General features: G+C 42.0%; 2 protein-coding genes across 2 annotated transcripts; one reads left to right on the top strand and one right to left on the bottom strand.

The window, feature by feature from the left end:
• The first annotated feature begins 10,010 nt into the window (after positions 1-10,010).
• LOC5580211 (28S ribosomal protein S31, mitochondrial) lies at positions 10,011-12,341 on the top strand. Its single transcript, XM_001662019.2, has 3 exons — positions 10,011-10,169; positions 10,237-10,808; positions 11,744-12,341. The coding sequence occupies exons 1-3, from the start codon at positions 10,138-10,140 to the stop codon at positions 12,286-12,288; spliced, it is 1,149 nt and encodes a 382-aa protein (XP_001662069.2). The 5' UTR covers positions 10,011-10,137; the 3' UTR covers positions 12,289-12,341.
• LOC110678055 (F-box/LRR-repeat protein 2-like) lies at positions 12,328-24,375 on the bottom strand. The gene is made up of 5 exons (XM_021850553.1): positions 24,044-24,375; positions 22,793-23,986; positions 12,973-13,176; positions 12,620-12,912; positions 12,328-12,443 (listed from the first exon to the last, which is right to left on the bottom strand). The coding sequence occupies exons 1-5, from the start codon at positions 24,266-24,268 to the stop codon at positions 12,419-12,421; spliced, it is 1,941 nt and encodes a 646-aa protein (XP_021706245.1). The 5' UTR covers positions 24,269-24,375; the 3' UTR covers positions 12,328-12,418.
• Between the last annotated feature and the right edge of the window lie 79 nt (positions 24,376-24,454).

The following is a 24,454-nucleotide window of genomic DNA, read 5'->3' on the forward strand; positions in this document are numbered from 1 at the left end:
TCAGATTGAGCTGAAAACTTAATCGATTGGTCACTCGCTGGTGGTGACCAATCGATCAAATTTTTAGCTTAAAAGGATCTCCGGTTCTCCAGATTTGTACTCTTGAAAATTAGAGGTTTGGCTCAGGGTGGGTATATGACTGTCAACTACACTCAGGCAAATGGACTATCGATAAACATAGGAACCCCTTATGAAAATTCGCCACTAGAAATCGGGTTAAAATTCATATATTTGCCTTATGAAACCAGTCACACTCGGGCTCAGATTGTGTACCACTTCTAGTACAGCATTTGGTCCCTCGGTAGTACAAAAGGTACCCAAGTTTGACAGATCGCAGTACACTTTTCACGGCATTCTAGATTACCTTATGAGTTATAAAATTTTGGGCAACTGCAAGGGACATCGAGGTCTTTAATTTGTCTTTGCTAAAACGATACGTAAAGCGTTCGTATTGCAATAATCGTTCCACCTTTCCTAAGGCAAAAGGTATGAACTTCGATAGTCCACTTCGCTGCGTCTACGAACAAAACTCGCCTAAAAATCATCTCTCACGAGGGCAGGCCAAACTGCACAGGTTTAAAACGCGGTCCAAGCTGGGCAGCGTACGCTGATGCTTTTCAATATTCAACCAACGAGATGTCTAGCAGTAGTGATCCTTCATGTTAGAGATAAGCGGAAGAAAAATGGTGTTGAGTTTGCTCGGCGTGGAGAATAGGGTCCTAAAGCCCTGTCTCAATTTTAGTACCAAACGCTTAAGTTTAGGGCAAAAACACATGTTTACTCAATTTTTAATTGATTTTCATTGGTTTAAGTACAAAAAACATTTTTTTATGATTTTGTCACACCTTTTGGTTTAAACTCAAATGTTGGGTATATTTTGTTTTCCGTGTCCCTTCCGAAATGTCAGATAGGAACAACCCCAGTGTTCAAACTATATGCCCTGTGGCATTTTTGTTGAAAAAGTGAATGTCAAACAAGATCACAAGTGTCAAGGTTCATATTCGAAACCATTTTTAAAATTGAAGTTTAAAAATGTTATAGCCGTTATTTGAGCTGGAAAACTTGCTAAAGTAGTTGCAATAACATGCTCTTTCGTATTATTAAATAAAAACAAGAATTCATTAAACATGTTAGGACCCAATTCGCCAAAGTTGAATTTTTCTCGGAAACTATGCGAGATACCTTACTTCGAATGTAGGGCGCATCAGAGCGTATCCGGACACGAATCTAATGCACCAATTCCAAAGTTAGGGCAACTTCACCGGTGGTCAAAATCACTGTTCGGTTCTAAATTTTTGGACCATGCTGAAATTTGAAGCTTGCACCGGTGTTGCAAATAATGTTCCAATTTTATTTTATACCAGTTTTCTGGTCTATTTTTTTTGGAACAGGCTAGCTGCGTGGTCCATTTTTGGTCGGATTTGGACCAAGTTTTGAGCTGTTCCAAAACTGGTTTGACAAATGTTTGTTTACCAGTTCGAATGTTTCACGCTGAAACAGCCGCCACAGTCACCGTCTCTAGTTATTTCTCATTTGAGGTAAGTAAAAAATGGAACAATATTTAATTGCTGCTGTGTTTTTAACAATAATTCCTCTTCCCGAGCAACGCTACCCATAATAGAAAATTTCATCTTTCATCGCAACAAACACGACCTCGCAATACATCTGAATGGGGAATTTGTGTTCCGGGAGCGCCGAGATGTCCAGTGAGGCGGCAGCCAACAGTATCGGAAGCAAGCGGTCACTCTCTCTGACTTTCTCTCCCGACCTGAAACGGATGCCACTCGGAATGCGGTGTTCTTTCGCTCTTTGGTGGTTCCATAGTACGAAGCAGCGTTCTGAACAAACTGATGAGAACAGCGGTGTCCGGATCGATTGCTCCATTATTGTGTGCTGCTTCCAAGGATTCAACAGATGGGCTGCACTCTCTGCCAAGTCTTGAGTTAGCCCAATGCATTTTTGAGGACTTTGTGATACTCTCCAACAATTCCACGAAACAGCTGGAATCCCTGCCAATGGTGGCCCCCCGTTTTGCTTAATGAAGGAAAAGGCGAACTGGTCGCAAAGGGAAATGGAATCTCTATCAAAATGGGCAAATCGTTGGATGAATAGTACATTCACAGCTGCCTGGCCATGCAGGTCGGATTAATGTCGTGGTGCATATTCGTAAACATTGCTCAACTGGTGTGTCGCCTTGAGACACTCCCGAGCAAGAACCAACTGCTGCAGATCGCGATTCACCGGGGATTTTCTCATAGAATTCCACCGGTGATTTCACACCCACCCACCCCCATGTAACGCTTTTTGTATGAATATTATTCTGTTTTTATATGGGCCGTAACATCGTTTGGACACCCACCCACTCCCTCCAGCGTTATGAAATTTGTGAATGGGCCCCTCCATTCATTCCTCTAGGAGATCCTCCAAAAATTTCTAAAGATTCCGTTCCCAGGAGGGAATTCCATCAAGTATTCCTAAGTCCGTATCCTAGGTCCTAATTCCTACGGAAATTATTTGACAAGGTCCACCACTTCGCAGAGATAAATACGCAAAACTCCAAGAAATTCCAAAATTAATGAACTCTGCCAGGGTCCGCATTCCTCCGGTGGTTTTTAAATGAATTTTTACAATTTTGATTTGTTTTTTTATCACGTTTGAAATGGATCGGGAAAATAGAACAACCGGTGAATGCGAGTGCAGTTTGGTATATTTTTACTGGTCTAATAAATTTTGACAGGTCCATTTTTGGTATAAATTTGGACCAAAAAATGGACCACCGGTGAAGTTGCCCTTAGGTATCTTGCATAGATTTTGAGAAAAATCCAACTTCGGTGAGAAACCGCTTCTAACTTTTCACCGCATCGACAATATAACTTTTTAATTCGTCGACAATATGCGTGTGCCTGCATGGAGCCACAAAACATCGACTTCTTTTGACGCAATTCCGCTCTTTCGTGGGATAACCCAAAATTGGGTAAACTGACATATAGCTAGAGTTAGGTAGTTCTCCTTTGACAACAGCGAAAAAAAAACTCAGTGCAAAATATCTACGCAGCGTTAGCTTTTGAAGTCGAGGTAAACTCGAAAGAGCCCATTCACAAATTTCATAACGCTGAAGGGGGTGGGAGGGTGTCTAGAAGATGTTACGTCTCATACGAAATTTGAAAAATGGTCATACAAAATGCGTTACGAGGGGGTGGGTGGGTGTCAAAAATGACTATTTTTAGCGTTATGAAATATAAGAATAAACCCAAAGAACTCAAAATTTGGCTTGTTCCATTGAACTTCGACGATGGGTCGATGCGTCTCCCTCTGTTTTTGACAACATTGCTGTTTGAAGAGAGGTTAAAACTAAATGCAGTTTACCCAAATTTTAAGTTCAAAGAACAGTAACAGTAACAGAACTGTTCTTAGTTACTTAGGGATCATTCAAATATTACGTAACGCAACAGGGGTAGGGAGGGGGTCTTACATAGTGTTACGATCCATACACGAATTTTAAATTTCTCATACAAAAGCTGTTACGTGGGGGAGGAAGGGGGTCAAAAATTTGCAAATTTTGCGCTACGTAATATTTGAATGAACCCTTATTTTTGGGGTAGTCTGATTTCTCCGGCGTGATTTTCAAACTATCCCTTCTGTTCGGTCGGGAAAAAATCGTGTTTCGGTGGACTGTATTTTCGGGACTTCCAGAGCACGGTTCTTATCGGGCGGAATTTCGGGTTTCCTTTCGGATCGCGGTCGGAAATGAATCGGTAGTCGGAATTAACTTTAACAAACTTAACTTTATTTAAACTTGCACGAACGCGTTGCGAAGCTTCCTGTTCGGTAGGCGGGTGAACTAATAATGGCGTTCGCATTCGCTTTTCCCTCGCTTTCTCCTCTTCCGTTGTGTCGTCGTTTTCGCGCGTTTCTCTACTTCCTTTCCAAACGCACATCGTTGCGTTCAGCATTGGGCGATGCGAGTCGGCGCTGCTACACTGAACGCTTTTCGTTTGGAACATCATCCCCCGGGTTGAAGCGTCGCGGTTCAACTTTCTTCAGTTGATCAGGTTGGCCTTGGTTTTCCTCGATTGGCAATATTGACAGCTTGGAAATCGATCGCGTAAAAGTCTTACCTTCGCTGAAAACTTCCACAACTCGGACCAGATCATCGTGACCGGGATGGACAGATGTGATGCGGCCGAGCTTCCACTGTAGAGGCGGTCGGTTCTTGTCCTTCAGCAGGACGATCATTCCTGGTCGAACGTTGGCGGAGGTGTTCCAGTTCTTCTTCCTGGGTTGTAGGCTGCTCAAATAATCACGAGACCAGGCCCTCCAAAACTGCTCTCGAAGCAGTTGAAGATGCTGCCAGCGATCAAGCCGGCCGATATTGAGATCCTGGTATGATGGCTCGGGTATCGCAGTCATAGGGCGTCCTATCAGGAAATGAGCTGGAGTAATTACTTCGGGATCAGCTGGATCTCCCGATATTGCAAAAAGCGGCCTCGAGTTGAGAACTGCTTCAATTTCACAGAGTATCGTAGCCATTTCTTCAAAATTTAACGTCTTATCGCCTATCACTCGTTTCAGGTGTGTCTTCGTGCACTTCACTGCAGCCTCCCACAAGCCGCCGAACTCGGGCGAATCTGGCGGAATGAAGTGCCACTCGATTTCCTTCACGTGGCAAAACTGCAGGATTCGATCGACATCGGGCTGGTTTCGGAACATCTCGTACAGCTTATGGAGCTCGTTGTTCGTGCCATGAAAATTTGTTGCATTGTCGGAATGCATCTCCGATACTATTCCCCTACGGCTCACAAAGCGTTGGAGCGCAGCAAGGAAAGCGTCGGTCGTCAGGTCGGACACCAGTTCCAAGTGTATGGCTTTCGTGGCCATGCAAACAAATACAGCTATATACGCTTCGACCACCTTGGCTCGATGAGTTCCCTGCTTGACTAAAATCGGACCGGCATAGTCCACACCGGTGATGTTGAAGGCGGGAGACGGCGTTACTCGTTGCTTTGGAAGGTCCCCCATGAGCTGCGTGATGTCGGTTGGATTTGCGCGAAAGCATTTCACACACGATCCAGTTACTTGTCGAATTGTTGATCGGGCGCGTAGCAACCAAAAACGACGTCTGATTGCAGAAAGAAGTCCAGCAGGTCCAACGTGAAGGAGCTCTTGGTGCATATCCCGGATCAAGCAGCGTGTTACCAGGCTCGCATTCGGGAGAATCAGTTGGTGCTTTGATTCGATTGGCAAGTTGGAGTGCTTGAGTCGTCCGCCGACCCTTAGCACGCCGTCGTCGGTGAGAATCGGATTAAGATTTCCAATTCGCTTGCAAGGCGTTTTCGTTTCCACTCGAAGGATTTCGTCTCCAAGCTCGACGTGCTGAATCACTCTTACAATGACGATAATCGAGCTTCGAAGTTCTTGAACGTTGAGATGACTACTGGCGATGCGGTCCTCCTTCGGTTTGCGAGTGTTGTTACAGAACCGCAATACCCATGCGATCGTTCGTTGGAGTCGGCGAAAAGAACTACAAGTCTCGAAGATTTCCAGCGGCTCTTCAATGAGCGCCGGCATTGATACCACGTTGGCTTTCAATTCCGGAAGTTCGCCGTCAGGAATTTCGTTTGCTGCTCCGGTACTGACGACAGGTGAATTGATATACTCACCGCCTGTCCAAAACAGCTCGCTTACCATGAGCTCGCTAGGAAGCAGCCCACGAGAAACGATGTCTGCTGGGTTGTGTTGTGAGCGAACGTAGTTCCATGAGAACCCTTCCGAGTTGACCTGAATCTCGTTGATGCGGTTGCATACGAACGTTTGTAGCTGATAAGGGTGCTTCTTTAGCCACGATAAGACGATCTCGCTGTCGGAATACAAATTGACTCTTCGAATCGGAATGGTGAGGGCGGGTAGTACTTTGCACACCAGCCTGACGAGCAAAAGTGCAGCACATAATTCCTTGCGTGGTATTGTGAGTGGGTGAATCGGTGCCACTTTGGACTTGCTGACTAGCAATCGAGACTTGACCGATCCGTCTTCCAGTGTGCTTTGGATGTACACGCACGCTCCGTATGCCACATTGGAAGCGTCCGCAAATCCATGTAGCTCGTAGTAGATTGCGCCATGGAACGTCACTTGGCGGGGAATTTTGATTAGCAGCAGTTTGGGGAGCGCATCCTTGAGTTCGTTCCATTCGAGTTGAGTTCTTGCGTCCACAGGTTCGTCCCAATCCAGTTTGCATTGCCACAAGCGTTGCACAAGCAGCTTTGCAACCAGAATGGAGGGTGAAAATAGTCCTAGTGGGTCGAAGTGTTTGGCAACCTCTGAATAAATGATTCTCTTCGTGACGGGTTGGTCTCGTTCATTTTCTGGCTTGGAACATTCAGCAATCAAAAGCTCGTCGGAGGTCGGCTCCCACAGCAGGCCAAGAACTTTGATCACTTCGTTGACATGACGATCTGCAAGCGGTTTCAACGATTCTCGTTCGTCCTCTGGGATGAGTGCTAGCAGTTGAGGGGCGTTGGAGCACCATTTGTGGATTGGGAACCCACCAAGTGCTAACATCTCCTTCAGTTGGCGCTGTGCTTCGATGGCTTCGTCGATCGTAGCAGTCCCTGACAAAACGTCGTCAACGTAACAGTCGAATTTGATTATTTCCGCTGCTGCAGGAAAACTTTCAGCTTCGTCGTTGGCGAGTTGTATCAGGCTTCGAGTTGCTTGAAAGGGTGCGGAAGCTGTACCGTACGTAACGGTCATCAGTTCGTGTATTTTCAAGGCTTCATTCGGATGCTCCCTCCAAAAAATGCGCTGCTTATGCGTGTCGTCGGGATGAACAACGATTTGGCGATACATTTTCTTTATGTCCGCCGTGAAGACGTATCGATGTTGACGGAATCGAATCATGATCGAGAGGATGTCGCTTTGGACTGCTGGTCCCACCAGCAGGGCTTCGTTGAGGGACAGATTCGTCGGAGCAGATTTGGCGCTTGCGTCGAAGACAACTCGACACTTGGTTGACGAGCTGCCTGGGCGTAGTACTGCGTGGTGTGGCAAGTAGTATGGCTTCAAGTTCGGATTGTCTTTGGCTATATCCACTTCTCGGCAATGACCAAGATGCAGATACTCTCGTATGAATTCCACATACTGGTCTTTCAGTTCGGGATTTCGCTGGAGCCGATTTTCTAGCATGAAAAAGCGTCGCAATGCTAGGTTTCGGCAGCTGTCTATCTGGTCGGCGTTCTCTTTAAGCGGCAATCGAACCACGAATCGTCCTGTGTTGTCTCGTGAGTAGGTGGACGAAAAATGGTCTTCACATTGCTGCTCCTCGGATGATATGGTGGCTGCGTTTGGAACTTCTTCGGTCTCCCAGAACCGTCGAATCATTCCTTCGACAGAATCGAGAGATGCTACATGGGAATACTGGATCGCTTCATCGTTGCTTACTGGCCGGTAGGCACCAGTGACCAGCCATCCCAGGTGTGAGTTGCGGAGTTCTGGCAAATCGTCGTCGAGTCTGATGAGTCCTGGAGTCATTAGCGCAAAAAATAACTCTGCGCCGATCAGCATATCAACCTTGTTCGTTTTGAAGAACAAAGGATAGGCCAACTGAATACCGTCTGGTAGCACCCAGCTGGTAACATCGATGTCGGTTGTCGGGATGGTTCCAGTGACTTTGGGAGTCACCAGGCACTCCAGTGAGGCACGAAAGTCGCTGCACCGAGATTGGAATTGCACTTCCACCTTGTCTCGTGCTAGACTTCTGACGTTGTTGATGCCGGAAATCGGTACGTTGGCTCGCTTCTTCTCCATGCCAAGGGTATTGGCCATGCTTTCGGTGATGAAGTTCGCTTGCGATCCACTATCGAGTAGGGCTCGACACTGGTGGATTTGGTTGCTACTGTCGGTGACAAGGACCACCGCTGTTAGCAGTAGCACTGTCTTCGGAGCGTGGGCGTTGTTCAAGTGGCAGGTTGTCGTGACGTTTGTTTCTGACGATGGGATTGCCAGAGGGACTGGCGCTGTAGACGATTGTCCTTGATCTTCTGGTTTCGGTTCAGTTGCTACGTTGCTGGTCGTGGATTCCGGTTTCGGGTTCGATTCATCATCGTGCAGTTGGGTGTGGTGTCGCTTGTGACACTTCTGACAGGACTTCGAAGATGGGCAAGCATTGGAACGATGACCCTTTCGGAGGCAGTTGAAACAAATGCCTGCCGATCGAACCTTCTCGAACTTTTCAGCGCTGGTGAGTGAATTTAACTTGTTGCACTGATAATTTCGATGCGGGGCTGCGCAGAAATCGCACTTCTCGATGAAATTCTCGGAGCTTGTCGTTGCTGCATGTGACCGCTGACTGGTGACCTTCGGTATCGAACTCTGCTGTTTCGGAACGGGTTTCGTTGTTGTCTGCGGGTATGCAGATTCGCACCTCTCCAGTACTTGACACTGCGACTTCAAGAAGGCCATCGTGGATTTGTATTGTGGCAACTCGCTTGGCTTCAGAGTCTGCTCCCATTGCTTTCGGGTCGATTTATCCAGAGCTGCAGTTAGTAGGTAGACGATCATCAGTTCGGACACACCAGTTACTTCCTGCTTTAGGTACTCGAGACTTTCGACGTGGTTGATGCACTCATCGAGAAGGGATCGCAGCTCTTTGTGGGATTCGGTTGCCATTTTCTTGAGTGAAAGTAGACCACGGATGTGAGTCTCAACAATCACTCGTTTGTTCTCGTAGCGTTCGGATAGAAGTGTCCATGCTTGCGTGTAATTGCCCTCGTTTATGGTCTTCGCATCCAATACTCCTGCCGCTGCTCCCACCAGCGCCTTGTCGAGGTGGTAGAGCTTTATCGCATCCGAGTCGCGAGATTGAGCCATTACGTCCTGAAACATGGCTTTGAATTTTGGCCACTTGGTGTACTCACCGTCAAAAGTGGGGATCGGAGCTTTCAATGGCTGCTGGTGAACGATGACCTGCGCTGGAGGGGCCACCTGATTGGCAGGTTGCCGCATGAGGCGAGATTCGACTGCGACGAAAGTGTGTTGATAATAATCCTCGAATCGAATGTACTCGTCCTCCTGCGCACTCACCGCATCGTCCGGGACTATAGCAATAATTTCGCTGTGGTATTTCGAATATTCGTCGTAGGCTGATTGTAGTTTCGATGCGTACACTTTCAAGTTAGCTGAATCGATCGGAAGCCGGACGTTGACGTTTTCGTAGATGCGAAGGACCTTGTTCATTGCCAGATTTCGCTGGCGATTTAGCGATTTGAGCCGAGCTGCTATTACGGGATCTGTTACGGCGGGTATTTGGCTGGCAACTTTGCCAGTTCCTTCGGAAGCCATTTCGTTTTCGTCGAAACCACGGAATTCGTTCTCCGACATTTTGATTTCGTCCTTTTTTCGCACTGTTCTGCCTCAGCAGGAATCTTCTTTTTAGCACTGTTCTGCCTCAGCAGGAATTTCGCACTTTTCTGCCGCAGCAGGAATTCACTTTTTACACTGTTCTGCCTCAGCAGGATCACGTTTCGGGAATCGGCTTCGGGGCGGCACGCACTCGGGAAGTCCAATCCGGTTCGAAGGACCATATGTTCGGTCGGGAAAAAATCGTGTTTCGGTGGACTGTATTTTCGGGACTTCCAGAGCACGGTTCTTATCGGGCGGAATTTCGGGTTTCCTTTCGGATCGCGGTCGGAAATGAATCGGTAGTCGGAATTAACTTTAACAAACTTAACTTTATTTAAACTTGCACGAACGCGTTGCGATGCTTCCTGTTCGGTAGGCGGGTGAACTAATAATGGCGTTCGCATTCGCTTTTCCCTCGCTTTCTCCTCTTCCGTTGTGTCGTCGTTTTCGCGCGTTTCTCTACTTCCTTTCCAAACGCACATCGTTGCGTTCAGCATTGGGCGATGCGAGTCGGCGCTGCTACACTGAACGCTTTTCGTTTGGAACACCTTCAGAAAATTCCCTTGCGTAAAACTCTGACAGGCGTAGATTTATCCGCCTCATTTTTCGACCGAGAGCTGCGTCCGCCGTGGCGATTGGTAAACAAAACCACGAGATTGGTGCTGAAGTTTTCACCGTTTTCACCGGGCGGTGGTAATATTTTGCGATAATCTTGCGAAATTAGCCGAAATATTCAAGAAAATGTACCAAATAGTTCGCTCAGGATTCCATCGGTAGGCAGTGTTTGTTAATTTGGGTGGACATTGATTAATTTCTGTAGAAATTATCATCTTGTTTCAGATTACATAAGAACTCCAGTGTTCGGCTGATTGTCAACAGTGGATTCTCGTCCGATTCTGGCCAGAAAGGTGGAGATGATGGGGACAAGAAAAAATCGCCGGAAGCGGCAAGCCAATCCCCGAAACAAGATGTGAAGTCAAGTGCTGCCCTGAACCGTCTAAATGAGCTTCTCTCAATGATGACCACCGAGAGTGAAGTGCAGCTGGTGAAGAAGGTTCAGCTGGCCAAACCTGCCGGACAGAAGCGCGAAAAAAGAAAAGGAAAGCAAGCGGATGAGAGGAAGCAGGACTCAGATTCTGATTCCGATTCCGACGACGAAAAGCCAAAAGATTTGACCAAAGCTACTCGAAAGGTGGCTGAATCCCTGGGCGGAGATGCTAAGAAAACCGAAGCGGAACTGTTGGCAAAATTGTTGGGTGGACAGACCGCTGGCGGGGAGGGTGCCAGTCTAAGTGACATAATTACGGGAATGCAAGTGGACAAGGAAGGCGCGAAAAAGGGCAAAGAAGTGCAATTGACCAGAAGCAATGTGGTGCGGAAGTCCATCGAACGGAAGGGAGCCAAAGGACAAGGTGAGGAACAATTTTGAGTTGGCGGGCATGTATTCGTTTGATTCTACAGTAAGGTGGGGCAAAATTTCGAGTAGGGCAAGTGTTTCTTTTTGTTGGCATGGGCGTAGCCTGGATTTCCATCAGAAAGCAAATATTCATTTACGAATATCGCGAACCTGTTTTTGATGTTAACTTTCATCAAATGATGTACATCCTTTTTGTTTCATGATGATCAAATTGAAGTCCAAAACGAGTCACGGTTCAATTTGTTAGCTGAGTAACGGGTCTCTTAACGGTTCGGAAAAATTTAAATTGGAAATTCGATAAGTAGAGCTTCTATCCTCAGGGCCTTCCTTAACCGAGTGGTTAGAGTCCACGGTTACAAAGCAAAGCCATGCTGAAGGTGTCTGGGTACGATTCCCGGTCGGTCCAGGATCTTTTCGTAATGGAAATTTCCTTGACTTCCCTGGGCATAGAGTATAATCGTATCTGCCACACGATATACGAATGCGAAAATGGCAAACTTTGGCAAAGAAAGCTCTCAGTTAATAACTGTGAAAGTGTTCATAAGAACACTAAGCTGAGAAGCAGGCTCTGTGCCAGTGAGGATGGTAATGCCAATAAGAAGAAAAAGAAGAATAAATTTTTACGTTATGGCTAGTATAAGGTATTCATGTCACAATAGTATCGATATTGTGTGTTTGAGTCAGCGTAGTTTTGCCTCACTACCACCGGTGGGGAAAAAGTTCGTTTAAGACAATCAATATCGAAACTGTTATATCTGAGAATGGGTAAATATGTTGACACATTTTGTTCAGCTAATATGTTGAAGGTCTACTGTACGGTATTCATTTATTATCAAGTATTATAGTTTTTTTTTCGGAATTATTAATTAGGTTTAACTAAGCTTGAACTTTTGCCCCAATTTACTCTACAGATTTTGTTTTTTTTTTCAGAATATTTAGGTGTGGCTCAGTCTCGCGAGAGAAGACGACCGGTTGAAGCAATTCATCCCACTGGGGCAAGTGTTAAATTGTTCGAGGGAGATTCATTGAATATATTCACTGATCCAGCGGCACTTAAAGATAGTCCGGACGTATTACTTACCTGGAAAAAGCTACAAGAGCGTGAGCTAAGGTTGGCCATCACCCATCCTCCGGCAAATTACTTCCAAAAGATGGCACTGTGGACGGAGCAGGGCAAACTATGGAAGTTCCCAATCGACAACGAACAAGGCCTGGATGAAGAGGCAAAGGTATCCTTCACAGAGCACATCTTCCTTGAGGAACATTTAGAGCCATGGTGCCCGAAGCGAGGCCCCATTCGGCATTTTATGGAACTTGTGTGCGTCGGATTGTCAAAGAACTATTTTATTACCGCTCAGGAGAAGAAAGAGCACATTCTTTGGTTTAGAGACTATTTCGAACAGAAGAAGGATCTACTGAAGCAGGTAATTGTGCAGCAATCCGAATCAGCTGGCGAGAAAAAACTTACCAAGTAGGAGGTTCTAGCATTTCATAAAGGTACCAATAAATTGTGCTGAGTTTAAGAGTATATTTGGTTTATTTCTATCCTGTAAAATTTGCGAAATGATCAATGGTTGCGTTTTACATACAAATTCGATCAATGACTCACTCCAACGCAGAATGTTCACTTCTGAAAAAAGAAAATAAATATCAGCTGAAAGTATAGTTTAAAATGGAACATGACTTCACAATACTTGAACTACTTAAATACATTGAAAGACGGCTCACCAGTTTGGAAACGAACGATACGACAACATCAACCATCAATGGACGAACAATTAACAAACATGAACATAAAGCTAATACTTGGGTATACTCCGGAGACATTTCATCGTGCCCAGCAAGTCGATGGCACTACGTGGTATTTTACAGCATCCTCTCAGATTGATTGTCCTCAGCTTCTTACAGTTGGCAAGTATGGAGTAGATACTCTCCGTGGTCAGCTGGGGTAGCCGCACGAGTTTCATAGATGTGAGACGCAGCAGATACTTGGTGAGTGCCTCTATGGACGGATCACAGATACGGAAACAATCACTCAGATCTACCACTTCCAGCGACGGGCAGTTCATGGCCATAGCGATAATGCCTTCATCTGAAATCTATACCGTTATAGGCATGAAAACACCGTTATACGAGATATCACATGAAATTGATCTTACATTGACGCAATGGGAAAGATTGACTTCTCGCAGTTCAACCAGTTTGAAGCAATGTGTGAGGCTGATGTCCGTTACTTTGAAGCACCCGGATATCTGCAGTTCTTGAAGTCCGCGAAGCATGTCGATCGAAAAAGTTTGCTGCTCGTCCCATATTTCAATGGCAGCGCGTTGTAGGTCCATTCCGGTCAGTCCGGCGTCTGTAATCTGATGAATAAGTTTGATTTATTTTAGTGATTTTAGTTCTAAAGGGGTCCATAAACCACGTGGTCATTGAGGGGGGAGTCAGAAAAAAATGACCAGGAATGTCGAGCTGGGGGGTGTTTCTTAGGTTGAGTAGGTATTTATGAGCTGTATTTCTCTTCCAGTCCATTTTATTCAAGTATTTTTAAATTAGTAATAAAGAAATTCCATAGCAATCCTAACTTTGTCAAAATAATTTTTATAAGAAGTCTGTCTCTAGTATTACTTCAAGACTTTATCATATAACTTATAGAAAGATGTCTTCAAAATTCTTTTCGAAACATCAATAGAATTTTGGCTGCTAACTGTAAAGCTATATTTTGCTTTCAATAAGACCAATGTGCAATGCACTATGGTCAGTTTTCAAATAGTCTGACGGCTATATTATTTTTTGTCTTCTCATGTCAAATATATGTATTAGTTTTATGATGCAAATACAGTCAATTCTCGCTTATTCGATATTCCGTATCTCGATATCGAGCTAGAGAATCATCGTAAAAGTAGGTTTTCCTGACTAACTCGATGGTTCCTTGGATCGCTGTTGCACTGGTTTTATGTTCTGTAACTCGATACCTCCCCAACTCGATGGTCCCTTCAATACTCAATATATGGAGAGTTGGCTGTACACATTAATTATTTTTTGCTGAAATCAGCACTATTATGCTGAAATTTGCCGAGCTGATAATTCCAGCAAATAAAATAGTGGAAACATGCTGATTTTTCAGCGCTCTGCGCTGAAGATTAGCAATTCGGCACGAATTCGGTCTACTGAAAGTGTCAGCTCGGCAAATTTCAGCAAAAATATTTCTGGTGCTTGTGACTCGAACAAGTAAGACGTGTTTCGCAACCGGTTGGTGCTTCTGGATATTCGGTGTGTATATCCACCTGATAAGTGATCCATGTGGGTCTGTGCTAATACTCAAGACTCCATAAAGTGTCGTAGAGAAGATTAATAGTACCCTTAGTGAAGATTAAAATGTACTGGTGATTCGCGTGTGCTAGAGAAAATAGGGTATCTCGCCCACGTTTAAAGGTCCCTAAAAGCGCGACTGCGTGTGCGTCAAAATTGGCCAGAGTTGTGCTTTGGCGCCTAGAAGAAGAGCGAAGTTCGAGACCCCAATTCCGAAAACGCCGATTACGGTAGAACAAGTGCGGTGTAAGATCGCCAAAAATTAGTACCCGCGTGGTGAAGTGGTGTGAGCAAAGGCGTCCAGCATTCGGCGCTTAGGCCGTCGTACCGTACCGTTAGAGAACGTAGGCGCCCCTGGGGAATATAAAGGTAAGTCTGCATGCTCTCTTTGGCCTTTGAAAAACCTTTAACTTATAATGGCTACATTATCTTTGCTCTAAAGGCTATTATAAAATTTTGTTTAAAGATTACATAACCCTTAAGAGCTCAATGAAGTGTATTCAAAGTCAAGAAGGGCCCCACTAAAATCAAATTGAAGCAATAAGAGCAGTACGTATGTTGCATTTTATAATGGCATAATAGTGCACATGCTTCAGATATATCTACCAATATCTTTTCACTACGAGACAAAAATGCAAAACTATTCCAAGTAGCAATTTATGCATAAGGTACCGTGGGGCAAGTGGGTAATGAAATTCGCATAGTTGAGATTCTTCAAATTCTAGAGACTTTAAATTGAAACAAATGAGGTCGTGTATATTTTTTAGCTTGACTCCCACCAAATATAAGCAGCATGGTGAAATTGATTTTTATGAAAAATTAAAGAAAAAAATACAGAAAAAGTTTTTGAAAAGTTTACCGTTTTGAACAATAAATTCAAAAACAAACAATTATATTCACGATTTCTATTAGCTTTAACATTTGTTAAGGCTTCCCAAGGAATAATAACATAAGTAACATGTAAACAAAAAAATGTTATTCTTTTCACTTGAATTTTTTTCTGTTCAGCTATGTTAGTTGAAATGATTCGACAACATTATAACTGCAACATTTCCAATGTTAGTTCTTACATTATACGACAGCAATTGCATTTCTGCTCTGTAGAATTTCCACCGCTCGTTATTTGTTTTCGAGAAAGTCGGATATGTCGTCGGATAACTCTTCGGGAGAAATCAAACGGAATTCTTCAAAAACGTATTTAGAATATTTTTTATGTGGATAGCCCTATACCCCATTTTTATGTTTTGAACTAGCTTTACATAGACATTCCACGATATTTCCGTGTGTTCTCTAATATTGCAACTTTTCAGTCAACGTCTTCCTTTTAATTGGCTGCCCGAAGTAGACATATTAATATTGCAATGTTTGGCAACATCTTTTAGAGAAGTTCCATGATTTCAAATAGCTTTTAACACTTGAGTATAGTGTTTTTTGAATTATCAGCTCGTTATGTTTTTCTATGATAATTGCGAACCATGTTTAGTTATGGCTACTTAAAGAGAAAACACAAAGTCAATCTCTAATGATAAACTTTTCACTTGCCCCACCTAATAAAAAAAATGACGGTGTTTAAATTTAGTTATTTTTAGGTCTACGTCGAATTAGTTTTAAAACTTTTTTTATTGCAGTTTGAAACTGTCACAGAGGACAACTAAGAAGTGGTACAGGAAATTATTTTCCGCAACTTTTTTCCACTAAAAATATTAAAATAAGATTGGACGCCGTCAACTTGTTACGGAGTAACAGATGACAGGTTAACAATTTTTCGCTCTATTATGCAATAATGGCTGAAAAATCTCAGAAATCTCTTACCTATCGTAATGTTCTCAATGGCCTCAAAGGTTTACGCATGAGTTTAAAACGTTAATTCACATATTCAGTAAAATATATCAATTGTTTTCACTTACCCCATTTACCCACTTGCCCCGCGGTACCTTATACAGTAACGGACATATAAAATGCACCAAAGCCGTTTTCCCATACAAAATGGTCAACTTCAAAGAGCTATATCTCTGCCGATTCTTTTCATTTTTTTCTGTGACGAACTACAAATTACCTCAATTATTGAAAACTATCGTAAAAGTTGTGTGAAAACTGTTGATTAAAAAAAGTTACAGATAAGTTGAATTTTGACATAAAAAATGCACCAAGACACAAAGTGATGTAGCAGAAAAACTAAGCGTCGAACCATCTCGCACTGAGTAAAATCTACACGTCAAGGCCGTGTGTTTTACTTATAGATTTGCGCAATGAGGAAAACCACATGATTTGAGTGTGGTAGCCATATGGACTTCGCGGTGTAATAAGCGTTCATTCATTTATTTCATAACGCCAAAAATGGCCAATTTTGACACCCACCCACCCCCTCGTAACGCTTTTTGTATGAATATTCTACAAAATTTGTATGAGCCGTAACATAATGAAGACACCCACCCACCCCCTTTAGCGCAGAGCGTAAATGATTACCGGGTCGCAATGATTGATTAAATGATTAATGATTAAATTTAATTGCATCATGATTATTGATTATGATTAATGATTAAAATTTTTGAAGTCATGATTAATGATTGTGATTGATGATTAAGCCAAAGTGTGATTAAAAATTATAGTTAATGAATAAATTTAAATTTTAGATGATTAATGATTATGATTAATTATTAAACTCAGTATGATTAGTGATTATGATTAATGATTATGATTAACCCGTACGTGCCTGATGTCAAATTTGATCGATATTTTCAATTTCAAAATAATACTTTTTTTAATTATCACCCATTGCGACCCATTGTGAGCCCGCACTATACAAATCTCGTCCAGCACGCCGTTGGCGAGTAGTAGGTATGTGGTAACTAATGCGCTCTCTGCTAGGCATTCAACAGTAGTAACCGTTGTGTTTGGATGGGCATCAAATTCTTCTGAAAAAGGTGCACTTCCCAAAAGAGGACCACGTGATTAGGGGCGGTCCATTAATTACGTAAGACAATTTTCGGAAGTTTTCAACCCCTTCCCCCCATGGTAAGATTTTTTGTATGACAATTGAAAATAAATTGTATGGCGCTTAAGAAATCTCAGAACAACCCCCCCCTCCCCTATAAACCCTTACGTAATCAATGGACAGCCCCTTATTGAGTTGAAATTGAATAGGGTAATGACTATAAACGCTAAAAAAAAAACTTAACGCTCTGCTACATTCAGTGGATATCTGCAGGACATATTAGATTACAAATATCAAACGTGAACAAAAACAGCGAGGAGCTATTGACAGAACTACCATTTACTATAAACAGCAATCCTCCATGTAGAATGGTACCTCTCACAAGCTTCTAACCGGGCCTTCAGATTCGGGTCTTTTTAGTCTTACGGTAACGTCCGCGGATACAAAGCAAAACCATGCTGTACTTGGTTGGATTTGGAACTTCCTTGGGCATAAGCTATCATTACACGATATAAGAAATGCAAAATTTATTTATATATTAGAAGGCAATGTTGTAAAATTTGTTCAATGATTGATTGATGATTGATTAAATGTTTGACTTATGATTAAGATTATGATTACTGAATAAAATTAGCGATCTTTATGATTACGATTAATGATTATGGATTGAAACATGTTATTGCAATGATTAGGAGTAGTGATCAATGATTAACTCTTGATTTTCTGTGATTATTGATCAACATATTTGATTAATCATAATCATTAATCATGATTAAATTTATGATTAATCATTAACGCTCTGCTTTAGCGTTATAAAATTTGTGAATGAGCCCTAACATGTGTATCAACATTAGGTTGTCATGTGAAACAAACATGAATGTCTAAATATTAAATCATGAAAACCAACTGATTTGCTTATTGAATTCGAAATGTAGTGGCTTTAGGTAGTCATGTGTGATAGAACATGAATGTCATGAAATTTGATAGAAGAACTCTGTTTTTTTTCCAAACAATTGAGTCAGCAACAAGCGGAGCGCCGCAAATCCATAATTTGGGAAGCCCAGGATTATCATGTGTAATTTCATTCGAAGCTGAAAGCTAGGAATATCTGTTAGTGGAATCCGACTTTTCTCTAACACCATACATTATATCCAATGCTGAAAGTAATGCATTTTATTTATAGAAAATTAGAGCGATCTCATCATCTTCACTCGGATATCTTCACTAATAGAAAGAAAAACGAATCCGCAAATTTTCCTCTAACACTTTCAGTTTCAGAATGTGCTTCTTCTCTTTGGAGTATGATTGGCGTTCGACACAAGGTCCGACCGCAATTTAGTTCGCTATGAGTTGATCACCAACAATTTAGAAATTTGGAACACGGAAATCGACAGCAAGCTCATCGATTTCAAATCGACTAACTTGAACATGATGATCATGACACAAGATAACCATAAGTTAAACACACTGAATCCGTGTTGGGTATCGATCTATGCACCCATAGGTTGACGCATATGAATTTGAATTGGAAAGATTCAGGAATTTATGTAGAAAACTATGGATTTCATGTTGTCGGTTGATGAATTAGTCCATGAAGCAAAACTGAATTGAATTAAATGTGTAAGACACACGAAGTTTGAAAGAAAATTACAACAAATTGATATAGACGTTCATGAATCGATACATAATTTTAAACATACGGATCAAACGTATGGATTTTTATCAGTGATGGTGTCTTCAGCCAATTTATCAATTGAGTGATAAGGACCAAATGCGCTGAAGACGCTAAAAGGAGACGACGCATAGTTTGTCTAGTACATCACTTTTAACCCTAGTGCATTTTTTATGTCAAAATTCATCCCTTCTGTAACTTTAGAGTCAACAGTTTACACACAACTTATTCAATAGTTATAAAAATTGAGGTAATTTGTAGTTCACCAAAGAAAAAAATGAGAAGAATTGGTTAAAAAACGGCGGAGATATAGCTCTTTGAAGTTGACCACTTCGTATGGGAAAACGGCTTCGGTACATTTTATATGTCTGATACTGTAAATGTTGTATATAAAGCTAGCATATTACTTCACACTCTCGAAAAATCATGTGATTTTACGTTTTTTGGATGCACAAAAAAGAAGCAAACCAAATGACGTAAATTTGGGTCGAATGTCAAATACGTTAGTGTCTGATTCGGGATATTCTGATCATAGCTACATCGTTTTCGTGTCCTCTAACATGTAAAAATACATTTTTTGTTTAATACAGCTTCAAAAACATGTTCATGTGTCGTTATACTTGTGTCAGTCAGTCATAACGTGAATTACAACCACAGTAATTTTCATTATTATTAAGACTCTGTATATGGCCCTTTCCCAATTTAAATCAACTTAAAATGTACATATTCAGTAAACAGTTTCACAAAAATCAAAATGTCTGGAATTCAACCAGTCACCCCCTAGTCCTAGTTGCAATACTAAAACAAACTACCAGACAATTTGGAGAAGATTAGGGGGTGCCTCAAGTCGAATTTGTGTTTTTTGGCTATTTTTTACATTCAAAAAATTCTAACGAGAATTAGGAAAAATGCATATCAAAATAAATACCACTAGTTGAACGTATTATTAGTACTTTACAACTTTTGTGAACACTGTATGCCGATTAGAGATGGTTTTGACCTCATAAAATTGATTTCTTTTCATTAAAATACCTGTAAAACATACATTTCTCTACAGTTTTTGTTCTACGAGATTCTTAACGTCATGCCTAATCATAAAAGTTCAATCGTAGTATCATTCCTTTGCCATTTCTGAACATTATTGTAGTACATCATTTTTGTATCCGAATTACAGATAAATTGTAAAAAATCGTCTGAAATACGACATTCCTCATTCCCCTGCATTTAGAGCTGCTGCCAAATGGCGCAATTGCTGACATGTTACAAAATTGAACATAGTAGCTTTGCTTTTTCAATGATGGATGATGATTGAAGAAAACATCTAGCAAATGTCATCAACGCTGTCGTGATTCAAACTACATTCGCATTTGATGCCAAGCAATTACATATGTGATATAGCCCCGAGGTCAAGCTTCTCGACTACCAATTTTGAGGATCGGAGTTCAATTATGATTCTTTTTTTTTTCGAGTGAAACCAATGTTTATTATATGCTTCATAGAAAAGGGCTAAAGGCGCAAATCACTACTTGAGCGTTCCTCTTCATTCACTTAGGAGTGGGAGATTTGTGTGAATCCTATTGATTAAGACTCAGATACAAGATGCACTTTTGAACAATGAATCGTAATGAAATTTTTTGGCCTCAAGTCATTTGGTCCATGACATAAAAACAACTCTTCAAATGAACTCCCGTAATCAAACTCTGATCCTCAAGATCGGTAGCCGCGAGGTGAAACGATGTATCGCAGCTGCGAATCAGGCTTTCTACGGGCCCCGTGTTATACACGCCATTGATCCTTTCGGTTGTCCTATATGGCCATGAATCATGGACATTGAAGGAAGTCGACCGGAGAGATTTCGGGGTTGTTTGAGCGCAAAGTGCTACGAATAATACTCGGCGGTAAATAACAAAACGGCATGTGACGGCGTCTCATGGATCACGAGTTGTTCGTAGTTGTAGTATAAAGAGGTGGATATTGTCAAGCGCATAAAACACGGCAGGCTGCGTTGGGCTAGTTACGTTGCCCGTATGCCGCAAAAACGACAAGCAAAGATAATATTCAATCAAAAATTTCTCGGTGTTTTCTTTCTTCCTCACGGATGTTATCAATAATGCGCCGTCCATAAATGGATAATTGAAGGTGAAGGTGAAAACAAAGGCACAACTGTATACACACTTAGATTAAATTACTGGGGTCGGTAAAATTTTACTGGGTTTTGGAACTACCGAAAAAGGGCTCATTCATTTATTTCATAACGCCAAAAATAGCCATTTTTGAAACCCACCCACCCCCTTGTAACGCTTTTTGTATGAAAATTTGGAAAATTTTGTATGAGCAGTAACATTATGAGGATACCCACCCACCCCCTAAAGCGTTATGAAATTTGTGAATAAGCCCAAAGTCAGTAAAATGAAAACTGAAAAGCAAATTTCGCCATGTTTTATTTTTTATCGATATATGATATAAAAAGAAAGCTCTCTGCAAAATTTCAGTAAAAAAATCTCTGTTTTTCGATTTCTGACATTTTTTTTTAGTTTACTGACTTTTTCGGTAGTTCCAAAACCCAGTTATTTTTACCGAACAGATTAAGTGTGTATGGGATTTTACATTGTGATAGCATTGCTGTTCCGTCAAACTCATAAGGCTACGGTGGCGCTATCTATGCTTTCCATAGCGGCCGTTTTGGTTATTTTAATGATCCATTACGTAACGCTCTAGGGGGAGGGGCGGAGTAGGCTCAAACAAAAATTTCCATACAAAAAGCGTTACGAAAAAAACATCAATTTTAGCGTTACGTTATAAATGGACGCTGCCTAATAGAGAGAGCTGCATCTACCCAGTAGGGGTAATTTGGCCAATAAGCTAAGGGGTCTATTTTGTAAATCGAGTGGATTCATGTGACTCGTCCATAGTCATTGTCGATCAAAGTAAGCATGTATATTTCAGATGTCACCCGTCGACTCCCATAGTAATCCAGTCACATAGAGTGACAACTGTCGATAAGCTCGAGTGACAGAGCCAAGTCGTCGTTTTGGTCGACAGTGACTCCAGTCGAGTAATTTTCGGTCGACTCGACTTATAAAATAGGGCCCTAAATTTGGGTAAATGCAACTTTTATTATGCTTCTTCAACCCAAAATTAAATATGTTTTTCTAATGGAATTGAAGGCGAACTACCCAGTGGGGACCTTGGAAGTTTAGCCAAAATTGAGCAATTTGGCTCAACTACGGAATTGCGATGAAACAACTCAAAATTGTGTAGAACCGCGTCTCCGTCATTGCATGTTGAGCACGTGTATAGCAAACAAATCCAATGGGTACATCGTTCACGGTGCTACTTCCCTGAGTTGAAATGATCAGAAAGATATATTGAGCTCCCGAATAGGCATTTAAAGGTGCAAGGTTCAAAATTCTTGGCTCGTCATATTTTCCATACAGGGTTGACTTACCGTACATTTACAAAAGTAAAATTATTTTAAGAGTACGGATCGCATTATAATCTGAGAAAGTGTGTCCATGTCCAAGTCTCAATTTATTATCCTTAATCGTTTCATAACTGGGAGACAACTATGTAGGGTAGGTATACCAGTTATGGACATAGTGGTTCCCTATTTCGCCATACGTCATTATTTTAATGTCTTCAAATTTTGAAAATTTTTGTTTGTTGTAGTAGTTAGATTTGGGATTTATCTTGATGTTAAAACATTCAAAGAGATTTAAAATATGAGAGTTTTCAAAATTTCACATATGGTCAAATAGGGAACCACTATGGTCATAACTGGTACACTTTCCATGTAAGAAATTATTCATCATGAAGGCTATTCGGCAAAAAAAAACAGCCCATCATTTGAACGGGAAAATTTTAAAATAAATAGTGCCTTAGTGCCAATAATATTAATTTTGACAGTATAACTCAAAATTATTTTATGAATAGAAAATAATTCGCCAATTGTTGACGACTAAAATTGCTATTTGTTGAACACGCCATGATATATACAACAGATTTTTAACCTTCAATAATAGGTGAATGACACTATTTTATTAAATTGATTTTATAAACTTACCTTCACACATCCATTCAATCGCAACACCCGCACCATTCGCAAATAGCAAAACACAAACTGCAACGAAGTATCGTTGATGCAGTCGGAGCCGCAAAAATCCAACACCGTCAGATTAGCCAATGTAAGGCAGATCTTCAATATCACATTCTCCGTTATCCCCGGTAGCATGCTCAGATACAGCTCCTTCATATCAACTCTATCCTTGCCGACGATCGCTTGCAGAAAGCCACTATCCGTAACACGATCACAATCCGACAGGTCCAATATGGCGAGCTTGCATAGTTTACCGATTGCCGATATTCCGAAATCGGTCAGCAGCCAACATCCGTTCAGTTTCAATGTTCTGAGCAATGGCATCGAGTCAGCAATTTCGATTAGAGCGAAATCTGTAAGATTTAGGAAAGACGTCAGGTCTAGGTGCACCAGGTTGGTGTGCTTCCTCAGGATGTCGATTATGGCCGGATCTTTGATGGGGGCTCTTTGAAAGAACGACAGGCTGATGTTGCTCAGTGACATGCTCTCGATCTCGGCAAACTGCTTCAGGAACAGATCATCGTACATGGTATAGCTGAAGTTGACGGATCGCATTTGATGCTTGTAGAGGTTGAGGATACGGAGGATGTGAGAAAGAATGGTGACTCGTTGACCTGCGTCCATATTTCTGAGGCATTTGGATATTTCCAAGGACGACATTCGAGGAGCCATGGCGACCAGGTAGTTAAGGTGATCTTCGTTTAAGGCGCTGATCTTTCGAAGACCGAGATGTTTGAGGCGCTTACAGATTGGGGATATGTTCTGAAAGATAACAGGGTTCCAACTTTTGAACAGTTCGTCGCAGTCGACTATATTTAGGCGTTCTAAATTTGGCATGCTGCCCAAGATGTTCGACAGTTTTGGTTTGGTAAGTGCGCAGTTGTCGAACGTTATCTCACGGATGTGCTCCCCAAAGTAACTCCAAAATTCGGTTTGACCACTGAACTGCACCCGGGTCAGTTTGATGTTTGTGAAGTGGCGAAAGCTGTCCAGAAAGATTTGAATGGGGGACTTGGTGTCGGAAACTTCGATACGTTCAAAGTGGAAGCAAGTCGCACCGACAAAATATGGATGGCGCAGAGCTTCAAACCATCGGTGGCAGGTGAGAGCGGCTGAATTTCGATCGCTTGGTCTTATGAAGGTGAAGATTCGGATTAGGATCTGGAAGGTGTTGTGCTTGAGTACCACATGTAACAATCATTTATTTGAAAAGCTCACCTCCATTGGAAGGTTATCCCACCCTGTTCTAACTCTTGGTGCTTTGAGATTGATGTAGAATATGTCATCATCGAATGGAAACTCACGATCCACCTGCTCCTCTTCGGGAGGTTTTTCCTCCTCCGGCTCACTCTCTGTGTCGTCATCATCAAAATCAGAATAATACTCTTCCTTTCCATAACCGTAATAATGCAAATTAAAGTAACTCTCGATCATCATCTGCATTTTGAACTGCGATTTAAACAACAGACAATGTCTCAAAAACGCTACTCTGTCCTGCACAAATTTCACGTCCGATCAGTTCGACTCAGAAGTTTGAATTGTCGATCTGATAAAATTAGACCATCAACATATCCTGATGCCATGCTCGTGCGAAGGAAGCCAATGTAGATAGCGCTGCAGTCGTCGTCT

The sequence above is a fragment of the Aedes aegypti genome, chromosome 3 (genome assembly GCF_002204515.2).
Source record: "Aedes aegypti strain LVP_AGWG chromosome 3, AaegL5.0 Primary Assembly, whole genome shotgun sequence".
NCBI classification, from domain to species: Eukaryota; Metazoa; Arthropoda; class Insecta; order Diptera; family Culicidae; genus Aedes; species Aedes aegypti.